General features: G+C 37.5%; 1 protein-coding gene across 1 annotated transcript in view; it reads left to right on the forward strand.

Annotated features, from left to right (window-relative positions):
- The window catches only part of uggt2.S (UDP-glucose glycoprotein glucosyltransferase 2 S homeolog), a 65,061-nt gene that overhangs the window by 17,372 nt on the left and 31,584 nt on the right, over positions 1–16,105 (forward strand). The window contains 6 exon segments of the mRNA NM_001092799.1: positions 472–584; positions 2,867–3,041; positions 6,465–6,561; positions 7,616–7,688; positions 9,446–9,546; positions 11,494–11,593. Of these exon segments, the coding sequence (NP_001086268.1) occupies positions 472–584; positions 2,867–3,041; positions 6,465–6,561; positions 7,616–7,688; positions 9,446–9,546; positions 11,494–11,593 (659 nt within the window).

The raw sequence follows: 16,105 nt of genomic DNA on the forward strand, positions 1-16,105 counted from the left end.
CCAAGTTAAATAATAGCTTTTGAAAATGGTGTTTAAAAAAAGTCATTGCAATTTAAATGTTTTGGAAGACAATAAAAAATAGTAAATATAAATGCAATCAAAAAAGAAGTAAAAGATGTATTATCTTGAGAAAGGCTTCGGGCATTCATTGGTAAAAGTAGGAAATATTCATATCAACAGCACTTAATGAGTTCTTGGCATGAAGATAATTTGCCTATAAGACAAACACTGTTTTTATAATTAAAAAAAAAAAGTTTGTTCTTACTGTAGCTTACTTTTTTACATTACACAAAAGTGCAGTGTAACCTAATAGGTTTTCTACAGGGCACAGTAGAAAATTATATATTTGTATTTAATGTTTCAATTTTGCTCTGGTGTTGATACTGTATTTTTTTATTTAAAAAATGCATGATCATTTTAGGTATACTGTACTTGCATCATTTTAATTTAGTATAATAATTTACTTTTCAGATTGCAGTTGATGAGCCCCCTCCTGAAGGCTGCAGTGCATTTGTTGCTGTCCATGGGATGCACACCTGTAAACCAAGTCAGATTAAGAAACTGCTGAAAGAGGCACCTGAGAGGTACACATTGCTAGATTTTATTGCACGCTTTTCTCCTAAGCGATATTATATACTGGTCTACATAACGCAGTCACAGTGGAGTGTGCAGGTTGAAAGCCAGACTGCATAGGGTCAAGCAGATTATTGGTAAAGAAAAGTTAGTAATACAGGAAAAGACCAGATATTCCAGAAGTTATGGTAGGAGAGAGTAGAGAGAGTTTTAGTTGAGGTGATGGCATAGGATCAAGTAAGCAAGTTGTTGATGGAGAGGACAGGAGATGTTTTGAGACTTCATGATCAGTTATAAGATTGCAAAGAGGAGGTTTAGGAAGAGTGATGATATTGCTTTCTGAAGGGTGGGAAAATTGTTTGTGGATAGAATCAACTTTGCTTTTAAAAAAGTCAGCAAAGTCCTGGGGGGTATGTTCAGATGTTTTATTTGTAGAGGGATAGAGTAGTAGATGGGTATTGATAGCAGCAGACAGAACTGAATTGTAGGTATTTACAAGTGAATCCGGATCAGAGCTAGAACTGAGAGAATCAGAAAGAGCAGTTATATCAACAGTGTGGATGTTACAAACCAGGATTTATGGTTGAGGGTTAGTAGAGGGTGGAGTGTGCGAAATAAAAAAAAAAAAAGAGATAAAATGGTTATCAGAAAAAGAGGAAAAGGATCACTGTTAAATGCAGAAAGATTTTGTTTTTTTTGTAAAGACTAGGTATAGGAACTGACCATCCTTATGGGTTACTGTATTTGTTCACTGCTGGAGATCAAAGCAGGTGGTTAGATGGAGAAATTGTGTTGGTCACAACTGGGAAGGGTCATCAATGTGACAGTGTAAGACACTCCAGGAGATTTCTGCAGTTTCCTACCTCCCGGCAATCACCTATAAAAAAAGATGGAGGTGTAGAGATTAGTTTAAAGAGGCAATGAGGGGAGAGCAGAATGCCTATTCCTCTCCCATGGTCAGTAGTGCAGGGGGCTATGAGGGAAGACCGCTAGCGTCTATCATAAGAGAGAGAGCTTTCTCGATAGTGTTGTAATTCTGAGAGCCAGGTTTCAGTTAGAACAAAACATCATGAATTCAAGTGGCTCCGTTTTTTTAACACTTAGTTGTTGATTGTGCGAATGTTATCACTTCTGGCATTTTGTCAATAACATTGTTAGTCTACAATTCACTAGGTGCAAGTCAGAAGCATGTGTAGATGCAACACATTAAGGATACCCTGGAGGTAACACCTTCTCCAGTTTTATTGCAGGGCTTCCTTGTGTCCATGTGCCCTCTAATTCTTATTTGCACACTACTGCATACCTTTCATAAAAACAGCCATAAAAAGTGCATTGGCACTAGGCAAGTAGCATTGATAAGGTATATCACTGTACTATTGTACTTGTGAAATTTTGCATGGTATTTTGTGCTTTTCAGTTGTGTTTGCATTTGTCAGTGAACTCTAGTGTTTTGATTCACATATATGAATCAGGTATTGGAACCCTTCACAATTTTTACAAGAAAAACTTATTTTCATTTTTTAAACTTTATAAAAAAAATTTGTCTCACTTATCAAAGCTTTTCCACGCTTCCCCTATTGTTTTTCTTTTTCCAAAAGTGTGTTAACTAGCTTTGAGCAGGTGAAAACTATTCTCTCCTTGTGGGAAACTCATCTGACCGAGAAAAATCATGAAACATTTTTCAATGTAAGAGAAAACTTGTATTTCATTGGGAAGCCTAAGCAAGTTTATTTTCACATCTTTTTAATTAAAATGAATGAAAATATTTATTAATGCTGGAAAATGTTTTTTTTTCACTAGTTATAAAAAATGTAATTGTTTAGTTCCATCCATAATAAATCTACATATAGATCAAAACCCAAACTGATGTCTTCAGCATGCTCACGTAAGGCTTCATTTAACTGGTGGAAGAAATTAGAGATGTAAAAATTATGAGATTTATGGATATGGGTAAATATTTGTTCTTGAAAAGAGCTGGATGTTGCTTATTTGGAATATGTTTGCCAATCAGTGGTAGACATGCAAGGGCTAGAATGATACTCCTACATTATCTTCTTCCTGTACATGAGAAACCATAGAATAGCCTTTGTCTTTATAGTAAGGACACATTTTGTATATATTTTAATGATTATTTCACAGAAATGGCATAGCATAGCAAATATGTACAATGTTTGGGGAAAATAGCAGCAGACCAAGTTTTGTCTAATGTTGTATGCACTGCATATTTGCACATTTAAATCCAAATATATTTATATGAAGCTATGCAATTTATGTCTGTTTTATTTAATCTTAGACCAAGACCTTATATTTACAAAACGGATCATACATTTCCAACTCTCACCAAGACCGCACCAGTAGCAATTCTGTATGCAGAGGTGGGCACTAAGGATTTTGCAAAATTTCATAAAACGCTGACTGAAAAAGCAGAGACTGGTGAAATAATCTATGTACTTAGGCACTACATACAGGTATGTAATTTTATTTTTTCAAGTACAAGCAAGTAGGCATACTCTTATAGCTGCTTTGACTTAGTAACATAGTATTTCAGGTTGATAAAAGATATCCATCTAATTTCAAGTGTTTTCTCTAAATAAACCTGCCTAATAGTTGGCTTAGTATTTATTTTATATTATCTTCAGAAACTGTGTCTCTAAAGTTTAAAGGAATACTAAAAAGTAGCTAGGCTAGCTCTGTTCTTATTCCTGAATATTTATCAACTAGAACTAATTTTTAAGCATTATTTACACTGAATATTTGCTGCATTGTTAAATGAGATCTTTCACTTGGTTATATTTGTCCAGTGTAAACAAGTCATTTTAATATGTATTAGAATTTGATGGCTGTTCCCTATTTGCAGAGTGCATAGAAAAACACCCATTACTAGTGCTTGAACTAGGGATAGATAGGAGAGGCATGTTTCTAGGGTACATGTTTGATGGCTTGAGATGATGGAGGTAGACTGAGGTAGGCTTTGAGGGACATTGAATAATGTCCTTGTCTTTAATGATAATACTTCATCTGGTTGCACGTCCAATCTGTCTGATGGTATGAACTGCACTGGTGATATTTATCAGCTGTTATAGTAAAACAGCCCTTAAAGGACCGGTAACATCAAAAAATTTTTTTACAAAATTCGTTAGTATACATCGAAAAAAAACACCAACACAAATTAAACTTTAAAATAGCAAAGCCTTTATTAAGAAATAACTTACCGAAACTCCACTTCCGGTCCTCTTCAGAAAAGGCGACACGGCAACCATCCATCCTGCGGCGCTTGATTTCTTCTCCTGGCTTTTGTAGTGACAGCATGTGAAGGAGTCCGATTTACAGCTTTGCCGGCAGAACTGGTGCTTTTTGACTCGATGGACGCGCTGCCCTCCTCTCCCTTGCTACACATCATGCGGACTCGGGCAGGCAAATCGCTTCTCCCCGGTGTGGGTTTGCAGGATCCTCTGCAGCTCGTCCCAGTGTGTGAATCTGTTGCCCGCAGAAAAACTAGTTGCAGACAAGGGCCGCTTCCCGGTGTAGCAGCGCAGGTGCACTTTTAGATGCGACTGAAGTGTCCCAGTCCTGCTGCACTATAGTCCGTGCCAGTTGGGAGTGGAGGGAGCCCTGCAGAGCACCGGTGTAGAAGAAGCCGGCTCCAGTCAGTTCCTCAGGGCTCCCGTGGCCAGGTGTGGAAGGAGCCCAGACGGACCTGTTGCACAGACATCTCGGGGTACACTGGCTCGCTGGCGCGGTCCGGTTCTTCCCTAGAAAGCTGCCCCAATACCTGTCCATACCTGTGGCCTGGTGCCCCATTGCTGTTGGAGGAAAGGGCAGGATGGAAAGAACTTGCCGTGTCCGGACTGTCCCCCGGCTACCAGCTCCTCCGGATCCCTTTGTGGCTGTCCCAGCAGCCTTGGGATACAGACTATAGTGCAGCAGGACTCGACACTTCAGTCGCATCTAAAAGTGCACCTGCGCTGCTACACCGGGAAGCGGCCCTTGTCTGCAACTGGTTTTTCTGCGGCAACAGATTCACACACTGGGACGAGCTGCAGAGGATCCTGCAAACCCACACCGGGGAGAAGCGATTCGCCTGCCCGAGTCCGCATGATATGTAGCAAGGGAGAGGAGGGCAGCGCGTCCATAGAGTCAAAAAGCACCAGTTCTGCCAGCAAAGCTGTAAATCGGACTCCTTCACATGCTGTCACTACAAAAGCCAGGAGAAGAAATCAAGCGCCGCAGGATGGATGGTCGCCGTGTCGCCTTTTCTGAAGAGGACCGGATGTGGAGTTTCGGTAAGTTATTTCTTAATAAAGGCTTTGCTATTTTAAAGTTTAATTTGTGTTGGTGTTTTTTTTCGATGTATACTAACGAATTTTGTAAAAAATTTTTTTGATGTTACTGGTCCTTTAATGATATGTTTCTAAACTATTCTGTAAGCTGTTGCTCCCTAAAGGGATTCTATCATGATTTTATGATTTAGTTTTTCTTACTAAATTATGCTATGTACATTGCAAAAATTGATTCTACCATTTAACATTGTTTTCTCTTGAACCAATGTGTATTTTTTATTTAGTTTGACAATTCATATGGCTGAGGGCACCTGGGAAACTAAGAGCATGTCCAGCCCCACGTCAAATTTCACAATTAAATCTAAAGAAACGGATTTGAAAAATGGATTTCAATGCAGGATTTTGCTGGAAGAACCATATTAACTGATTAATTATTCATTCATATTAAAAATGTTTTCCCGTGACAGAATCCCTTTAAGTAAATATTTTTTTTTATTAAAGTGCTGTTACATGTGTCAGCTGCAGGTTGAGCAATATAAAAATATCTGATTGGTTTCCATGGTTTACTGCCCAGGTGCAAATTTGACCAGTGTTATTTATCACCCCTGCAGGTTTTCTGTCTTTGTTTTTCTTAGCAGGTTGACATTTTACCTTATTATACCTTATTTTCTTACTTTTCCCACCAACTGTAGACGCATTCAGCTTGCATCTTCTCCCTGTAATGTGGATTCCTGTGTGCTGAAGGTTTTTCTATAGATCCCTGTGGATTTACATTTTTTTTTATATGTTGGAACATTAGGTCATGTAGGCCAGTTACTTGTTATGTATCCACTTGTGCAGAGCTCTTGTCAATAATCTGAAGAAAGAACAAGTTAATGTAGACTGTAAGAATAAAGAATATATGTTATTTATGATGTTAAGATGTGACTACCATTCAAAAGCAGTATTGTGTGAATATGAGAGCTACAAATTGAAGTGCAGTACCTTCTCTTCATGCTGCTTTTTACTAATTTTCTTGTTACCACATTTTAAAAATGCATATGGATACTATTAATCTGAAAGACTTTATACTATAATGTTTTGTATTTCCGTACAAGTGAGTATATTTAAAACAGATCACTCACCAGATCACTCACCTGATTGTATCTGTTGACAGAGTATTTGAAAAACAGACTAGTCACTTGGGCAAGATATTTTTTATAATAATCGTAACCACAAAACCTACCAGCTGATATAGTAGCTCTATTGTAAGTCATTCAATAGTTCTAAACATGTAATCACAAGAGGTTAAATGTATTGCTGACGCCTTAGGGTTAAGGATTTTTAACCTCCTTTTATGCCGGACTCTATACAGTAGAATTTGACGTCCCTGGATTTTCCTGGAATTGAGGCCAATTTGGTGCAGTCCCCGGGAAAATGTAAAATTGGGGTTCCACTGTATGTATGTATATTTACATTAAAGATCTGAGTTTAGGATCTAGCTGACACTCTTGTCTTAGCAGATAACAGGATTCATTTTCATCAATACTTCATTATTATAATTATAATGCTGTATTGTTTAAACACATGGTATGGTCATTTCTAGGTGTTATTTTAAACTTTACATTTCAGCATCCAGATGAAAGGAAGATGCTTTTATCTGGCTATGGAGTAGAACTTGCCATAAAAAGCACAGAGTACAAGGCAATGGATGACACACAAGTTGACGGTACGTTGCATATTCTGACAGATGATGTTGTTACAGAGAAAACCCTGTGCAACATTGAATATATAGTAGGGGCACAATTTAGTACCTAATTGTTTTAAATAAAATTAGAAAAGTTGTGTGTACGGTGATTATAGACCCTTTTGTATTTACTTATGCTTTGATGTTAGAGTCTAATAATGTGCAACTACATTATCTTTTTTTTTTTAGTATGGAAGGGCAAAAAAAAAGTTAGGTGTATGCTTGCCATTTTAGATAGTGTTACCTATCAAACACAAGTTGTAGTAATGCTTTGTAGAATTTGGCACTTGTCTTTATTAACTTATGTGATTGGTAAATTATGTTGTTTCGATTGGCTGGAAGTTGGGTGTAACGCTGATAACCCTATCCTTTGTTGGACACAGTTGTACAGGTCAAGCAGAACTGATGTGACCAAAAGTTAATCTGAGTATACTACTCTACTGAAGAATATGTGTGTTGATTAGACAAAGGAAAGAGCTTTTTACACTATAGTTCTTATACAAATTCGTACTGAAAATCTCTTTTCATTCCTGGAGATTTTTTTACATTTTATGGAAGGCCATTATGATGCCTGGGAAAAACAGCTATTGAATATACATCTAGAGAAATTACAGTATGGTCCTCTGTTATACAGAATTTATGCAAAACACTACCATTCTTGCTTTCTGACCATCTACCTTTGGTTGGAGTTAGCCTATTTTCATAACTGAAATCCTCAATATCCTCAAAATTCCTGTATATAACTGCTAATCTTCAAACTTTCCTGACAGCTATTTTGCATACTTTAGACAGACACATCTCCTGTAAGGCGTATTGCCTTAATAAACAATACATTGAGTGTGGTTTAATCCCAGAAGCTTTTGATGCTCCACCTATAAACCTAGTCCAATATAAGGTTACATTGAGAACATTTGAGAACTATTTGTGGTCTTCACAAACCTTAGATTATGTCAAACTTTATGTCAAACTTGTGCCTTTTTATTTTTTTGCCAAATAACCCTATAATAAATAACTTTTTACTGGTCATTTTAAACAGCAAACAATTCCTCACCAAAACCCGACAATGGAATAGCTGAAGAGGTTCAAGGATTTTATTTTGACAAATTAATGTGAGTATACATTTAATTTAAATTTAAAACATACATTTGTATTTACTATTTTTATTTATTTATTTTATCATAAAGCTTGGCTTTTATTCTCATTTACTTAAATAATTGTCCTGATGGATTGCCGCTTCCCGTCAGTTCTTCAAATATAAAGTAGTTGAGACCAGTTTTGAAAGGAAATTCTTGTTTGAGCACATTCAGGAAATTGCCATAGCAGGTAACAGGTGTGATTTGGGGAAATTGGCCCTGTATCCTGAGCTGTTAAAAAATTGATGTCACTGCCGACTGTTAATTGGAACAGATATGGTGAGCAACATGCTATGATAAAATATGCTGGCTGGAGATAACGGTAGGATTGTATTTCCACCAATATGGATTAATGCAGTTTAGTTAGGATTAATATTAGAAAAAGATATACTAGAAAAGGATTAGAATTATTTGCTTAAATGGACCTTGGGAGATGACCTTCCCATAATTAGGAGATTTTTGGTAACTGGTTTCCTGATAAGGGATTGTTTTGTGTTAATTAGCTGAATCAGTAAAGGCAATGCACTTCAGTTAAACAACAAACATAACCCCTACATACAGAATCTGCTAAAACCATATAAAAAAACACCCCATATAGACATGATGGCAAAAAAAAAAAAATATTTTTATGTTTAAATATGTTTTATTATATTATATTTTGTTTTATATTTGTTGCACATTATCAAATGACCAATTTTCCAGAATTGGTTCCTTGCATTTCACATAATAAAAATAATATAATAATAGTGTAATTATAAAGCACATCAATTCTAATCAACATTCAATTTTTAAATACTACATTTCACTAAAGAGCTTTGCTACTATTTCAAAGCATAAGCAGGTCTAGTGCTTCCATATTTTATGTTGCCTTATTCAGGAGCATAACTACAGAGGAAGCAGAGCCTGAGGCTGCAGGGGGGCTCCGGAGGTATAGGGGCCCCATGAGGCCCTAATTCATCTACTATTTCAATAAATATTGGTAAACCAGGTCAACCTCTAGACATTTTGGGGGCCTGAAAAATAAAGGCCACTGGCCTTATTCTTATATTTTAAGATGTATCCTGTTGCAGTTGAATACATATGGAAGCATCCAAACAATTATTAATTTTTTTGTCTACAGTATAACTACAGGTCCATTAGCCGAATTAGCAGGTGTGAATATGTCAATTCTATAACACACTTTTCTAACTCTCATAAAGTTTTTCCTGACTGAAAAGTATAAATAACTGTAATTAAAATTTGAACTGCTGGGGATCCATCAGGTAACCCCCCCCCCCCCAGTTAAACTTAAGTGCTTTGAAATCAGTATACAGTTATCTATTTTTTATTTCAGCATGTAGGAAAGAATACTTTACAATTGCAAAAATGACTCTTTTTAAATATTACACCACAAATGACTCATTTGCTTTCATTTTATTTATGTTTTAACGTTCTAATTCATTTGTTTTACTTTTCTCCTTTTATCCAGTAGTACTGTAGCTCAGAAAGTCAGGTTGCAGATTTTTTAAACTTAAAATTTGATACATTAGTTCTATCAAGTTTTGTCAGCAACAGTTAAAATGCATGCAACTAATGTGTCAAAATTAAAAAATGTTAGGTCGCTAATATATCCAATTTAAAGGGTTTAGACTACAGAGAACATTTTTAGATTTTTTAAACCTCAATTTGAATACTTTTTTTAATTAAATAAATATTGTTTATATTTGTTTAAAATCAAATATTTATCTTTCTAGGCAAATGTATCCAGATCTGAAAGAGAATCTGGGAGAGTTTCGAAAGCATCTTATCGAAAGTACTAATGAAATGGTTCCTTTGAAAGTTTGGGAGTTACAGGGTAAACTTCTTTAATTCTTTACCATTTGAAAAATAAATGGCCTTAATCTGAACAGAATTTGGCATCTTAAAGGAGTGTTGGGGTAAAACACTACATATCTTTTGCACTTTGTAAAAAAAAAAAAAAGTGCGTCCTTTTTAAATCAATAAAGGATTTTTTTCATAATTGTAAGGCCTATGAGTGTGAATCCTTTGCAGTGGATGGAGATAATTTGTTGTTTCTGCACTCAGGCACATTAACTATCTTTATCGAGAGTATACTAGAATAATTCTTCCCTTATTTGCACAAACTAAGAAATTGCAAATCTATTCTAATGTAAAAGTATTAAAGTTTTTAATTAACTTTTAATTAATGTAGCAACCAAGTTTATTCATGTAGCATGTATTAAATCGACTGGCAGAGAGATTTCTTTAGGTAGTCACTATAAAAACATAATCATTTCTTTATACCAAAGAGCAGCCACAGAATGCTTTTCATTATGCGCATTTAGATTTTCTAAAACTAGTACAAGAGCTTAACATCTCTGATATAGAGCATAACAAATTGGGTGTTGGCACTTTGTTAAATAACCGTGTTAAAGTAGAAAAATCAAGACCAATTGCAGCTGATTGCAAATACCACCACATTCATTATATTAAAAGTACCTTTTAATATAAATTACCGTTGTAATATGCTTCTTCTTCCAAAATCTAGAGCTCAAATAATATCTGTAGATCCTGTACAAATTTGTTGCTTGACCTTTCCTGTAAGTCATTACGCATACAGCAGGTGCCTTTTTATTCTTGTAAAGAATCCTGTTTTAAAAATGTTTTTTCTTGAAGAAGAAAGCTAATGTTTCAGTGTGGACAATTTATATAATTTTGTAGTAAAGTGACTTCATAGAGCTTTATAAAACTGTTGTTTCTTCAGTTACCGTATATATACTCGTGTATAAGCCGACCCGCGTATAAGCCGAGGTACCTAATTTTACCTATGAAAACTGGGAAAATGTATTGACTCGTGTATAAGCCTAGGGGCCCCATGTCAGATTTCAAAATGTGAATGTGTAAATGTGTAATCATGTTTTATGGCATAGAAATCTATCTAAAACGATTTAAAAGAGTCAGAACTATTAGCTGGACAATTGCCACTTGTTTTCCCTGTGACCTCCCACCTGTCATGGCTGCTCAGAAGATCAATGAGGCGCTGCACCTAGCAAAAGCAGAAAAAAGGTACCGTACCGTAAGTTTCCTTGCACTTTTATTGCATATACTCTCTATAGTTGTAAGAGCTGCTGGATCTGCAACCAGGGACCTTGCATTTTCTGGTCACTGCTGCCTGGTTGAGCCACAGGGGGTTCAGGCTTGCAGTCAGTGTTAATGACTTCTTTTTTCTCTGACCCTGTCTCTGCTTCCCAACCTGCAGGCAATCCCTCACCGGCCGCAGATACGAGGCTCCTTCCGCGGCCCCAACACACCTCTCCTCCACGTGGCGGCCATGGGCGCCGCCATTTTGGGAGCGACGCCGGCAGGGAAGGACGCGCCGCCCGGAGCTCCTGGACCTGCTCCGGGCGGCGATCGTGACAGTCAGTCACAGACAGTCCTGATGCGCTATGGGAGAGGGAGGTGTGGGTGAGGGAGGTGTGTTGTATCTGCGGCCGGTGAGGGATTGGCTACGGTATGTGCAGGGATTTAGCTGACCCGCGTATAAGCCGAGGTCGAGTTTTTCAGCACATTTTTGGTGCTGAAAAACTCGGCTTATACGCGAGTATATACGGTAATTGGAAGGATGCATTTGAACACCTCTCTGAAATAATTTACTTTAATTTAGAATGAGGAAACTTGAGAGGTGTTGATGTAACTGCTATGTACAATCCGTTAATTGATGCAAAACATGCTGCAGATTGTTTGATATTTTGAAGGAGGCTTTTTTCAACTGTAGATTTGTTTGTACTCTTGTGTCCTTTAGATCTGAGCTTTCAAGCAGCATCTAAAATAATATCTACACCTGTATATGAAGCACTGAAAGTTTTAAGAGACATGAGCCAGAACTTTCCTATCAAAGCAAGGTAAGGAGCATTCAGCACTGATTATGGTAATACTTAATAGTAAATTGGTATAGTTTGAAATAGATACTGTATACAAATACATGGTAAAATTAACATTTTATGATATTATAGGAGATATTATATTTAATCCAGGTTTCAAGATCATTCAGGATAGACTTATTTAGCTGTTGATACTGAACATGCTAGATCATCATATTCTGGGGTAATTTTGACTCCTAGAAAATCAATGTGTTTGGTTTTCCATACACAATCAAAGTTCAGTTTTAGCAACTTATTTAAGGGTTGTGGGATATTAATACCCAATGCAGTGAATTTGCCCTAGAAAAAGCTGCACCACTATCAAAGGGAGAACAGTGTAAAGAGTTGCAAGGTCGAGTGTGGCCTGTCAGAGAGGTGCTGTTTTTTCTTGGATCCCTACATATAGCATCTTTAAAATGAGTGATCTGGTGCTAAATTATGATGCAAACTGATGCATACTGTCGTAGAGTGAAATAAATAATTTCTTTTTTTCTTTTTAAGTCTCTTGGAATCCAATGGGGGCTCCTAAATTTGTGTTTGATAGCAATTTAGAGCAGAAGTACATCCAGACGTTGTTGAAACTATTAGAGTAAGTTATTTTAGTTTGTGCACTTCAAGTAGTCGCCCTCCCATAAATACAAAACAAGTTGATAACACTCTGTATATAACACTGTAATGAGTACCCCAGACTGGTGCAATTTTCTGCCAACAGGAGTACTAGCCTAGTATCTAGCCTAGTATCCATTAAGCTTTTATAATCACTGGGTGGTGCCTAACATTCCCCCCCCCCTCCCCCAATGATTTAACCTTTCCTCCTCCTTTAACATTGTATACAAACTTAGCACACTTGAATAACTGGAAACAAATGCTCCAAAATCCTGCTCCAAAATAACCTGCATATAGTAAAAAATATTGTTTATCTTCAAATCCAAAACTTTTTTTTTTTTTTTTTAAATCTTAATCTAGTGTTGATCCAACCTATATTTTTAGTAGGTGATGTTTTATAGCGCTAATAAATTGACCCTTGCATTTCATTCCATTAGAAATGTATTTCTTGTAGACACACCCTTATATTATCCCACAACCCAGCCTCTCCACTTTTTCTTAAGCCTTAATTTCCACCAGTCACGTCCATCATAATTCCAATGATTGGTTGACAAAGGATTCACTTAGGTCCATCATTTGATTCAAGGTAATCGTCTGAATTGGTCTACTTTCCAGCCAAATTTTCAGCCCCCAGACACAGAATTATTTTGTATTTACCAGATAACTAACTGGGGCTCGTTTATAAACACTGGGCAAATGTTTGCACCTGGGCAGTAACCCATAGAAACCAATCAGTGATTAGCTTTTTTCAGCCAGCTGCAGGTTGAGCAGTCTGCTGAGGGGGAGACAGGGGGGACAAGTGTCCCGGGCCTGGGCATGAAGGGGGGCCCGGCAGTGCTGCAGTTTTGAAAAGAGCCGGGACCCCCTTGAGAGTGCCGAAGCCATGCGTGCGTGCGGCCATCCCGAATAGCCAAAATGCAGAAGTGCCGAGAACAGCCGAAGGAGCCGAAGCCACAAAAACAGCCGAACTCCCGAATCGGCAAAAAGACCCGAAGTCACGAAAATAGCCAAAGCTGAAGTACCGAAGCGGCGAAAAGACGCGAAGTCATGAAAACACCCGAAATTAAAGTCCTGAAGCGCGCGAAAAGACCCAAAGTCACGAAAGAAGGCGAAGTTGAAGTGCTGAAGCCACAAGTTCAATTCTACTGAACACCAATGTGGGGTTTTGTTTTTTTTAATCCCCTGGCCACCAATGTATTATATAAGGGGGCCCTGACCATGAATAGCTTTTTATAAGTTGTGTGTGGGGTTACTTTTTTAGCGCTGATGTCTGTGTGGTCTTTGGGCGGGATGGAGAGGGGCTTGGGTGGAGTGGGCTGGATCTGGGGTGGGGCTTGGGTGCTAGTGTGGGCGGGGCCAAGGGGGTCCCGAAAATTTTGTTGTACGGGCTCCGTGATTTCCCTAATAGAGCCCGCATTCCGGTTGGGGATAGCAGTAGTTTTTTTTTTTTATGCCACGCTACATGCACCGGGAGGGAGCTCCCTGTGCGAGCAGCCATGTCCAGTCGCTCGCATGTGCCTAATGAAAACGTGCCACAAATTGCTCGTACAGGATATCCCAGTTGCAGCACACGTGTTAATAACCCATATGTTTACAGCAGCAAAGCAGGTTATTGCAAAACCATGGTTATTCTCAACTTTACTAATTGCTGAGTTGAAAACTAGAATAAACTTAGTTTTCTATAATGGACACACTGACCAGTGTACGTCAAAACAAGCAAAAAAAGTATTCCCCCAGGGATTTGATTACTTTGTTGCTATAGTAGTAGTCTAACTTCAAAATATTATTTATATATACTGTAAACTTTCCACATCTACCAAATGTAGATATTTCTACTAATATACCATGTTTTAGATCATGCACATTTTTTATAGTCCTAATCTTGATTGTTTTTACTAACAATGTTTACTTTTTTATAAATTAGAAACAAAATCCAAAGTTTTTTCTGAAAAGTACTCTGACCAAATCTGCACAGACTTTCCCCCCTATTAATATTTTTTTTCGGAAAATTTCTTGTGTGGGACAAAAAGTGAAAAATTGTGAACAAATCTGAATCGTCCGAATTTTTCAGATTTGTCGCCGAAAACTGAAACTTTTTCGGATTTGATTTACGAAATCTCAGACTTTTCAGATTTGAAACCTGAAAACCTGAAAAACCACAAAATCTTTGCATTATTGAACGAAACCCAGCCCAGATCAGGATATCAACAGGGTATCTGCCATTAACTTCCACATGAACTCAAAGTCTTTTTTTATTTGGACTTTTAACACCATTGGAGTTTAATAAATCTCGAAAAAAATGCCAGATCAAAAAAGTCGCACTTTAATAAAACAGCCCCATAAGATTAGAAAATCCTTGCTTCAACATTGATTTTTGTTTAGTAATATGCCTAAAGATCTTCAAAATTTATCTTAAAATAAGTTACCTCTCATATATTAGAACAGCTAAGAAATTAAATTTATGTTGTTCATTTTTTTTACTGAAGCAGCTATGTTTTTCAACAAAAATTTTGTGAGGTCACCATTGCTAAGCCTTCTTGATATGCCCAGTATTTGATATGATTACAACAGTTATAAGATGAAAATGGCACTTTATTTTTGTGGCCAAAAATAGCTTTATTTAAAATATGATAATATGCAGTATTCCAGTTTCTCCATCAGGGTTATGACTGCAGTATGCAGAGAAACAATGTTTTTACCTGCTTTGTCTATAGTCTTCAACTATTAAGGTGTATTTCATTATGACAGTATATTTATAAATATTGTTAAGCTTGGACTCTAAGGGGGTTTACTAAAGTCCCAATTTTTCTGGTCGGAGTTTTAAAGGGCAAAAAACAATTTTTTCGCAGGAAAAAAAACTTGAGTTTTTCAAGATTTATTAACCCTTTAAGTGCCACAGAACGTAGAATCTACGTTCTGTGGATCAAAGGACCAAAGTGCCACAGATCGTAGATTCTACGTTCTGCAGCACTTCCGGGTTTGCGAGCGGAGGAGCGGCTGTTAGAGCCGCTCGCTCCGCTCCTTCACGATCCCCTGCCCCTAGACAACGAGCAGAGCAGGGGATCGTGTGGCCCCTGGGGCGCGATCGCCCAGGGGCCCCAAAGCAGCAGCAGGGACGCGTTTCCTATGCGTCCTGCTGCTGCCTGCGCTGCACTTCCGCCCAGCTCCGCCCCCACATGGCTGATGACCGTTGGAGCTGCAGATCTGCTGCGTGGAGCCCTCTCTCATCGATCTGAGGCATCTACCCCAGGTAAGTGTAACATTTACACACACAAAAACACACAAACACACCAACACACACTTATTACAGTAATATACACTTACATTCACACTTACACACACTCACACATAGATTTTTGGGGATTGGGGGGGTCACACACACTCACAGCACCCATGTACACTTGCACACGCGCACACGCGCAAATAACATGCAATTTACCCGTTGTGCACACGCATATGTACATATATGGCTTTGTGGCTTTTTTTTTTTTTTTCTTATCGCATCGTCTCTTTTTGGGCTAAAAAAAATGTTTTATTGCCGTTCCGAATAGCGTATTCGCTAACCGTACTGTGCAATAGCATTTGTATGTTATTTTGGTGGTTATATTGCAATTTTGGGTATTTTGGTGCATTTTTAGCCATTTTATTGAATTTTTTGCCATTTTATTGCATTTTCAGCTCTGCATTTGTGTTGTTCACTTGTTTCTGTCCGTATAATCGATTTGGCCCAGCTAAAATATTCAAACGGTAATTCTGGTGGCCGATTACACTAGTGTGAAAAAAAAAAGCATTGATTTTTGTGGTTTTATTAGTTTTTGGTGATTTATTTGCATTTCACACTGTTCTGTGTTATTTTGTTTTGCCTATGTAAATTTTATCTACTATATA

Source organism: Xenopus laevis, chromosome 2S (assembly GCF_017654675.1).
Source record: "Xenopus laevis strain J_2021 chromosome 2S, Xenopus_laevis_v10.1, whole genome shotgun sequence".
NCBI classification, from domain to species: Eukaryota; Metazoa; Chordata; class Amphibia; order Anura; family Pipidae; genus Xenopus; species Xenopus laevis.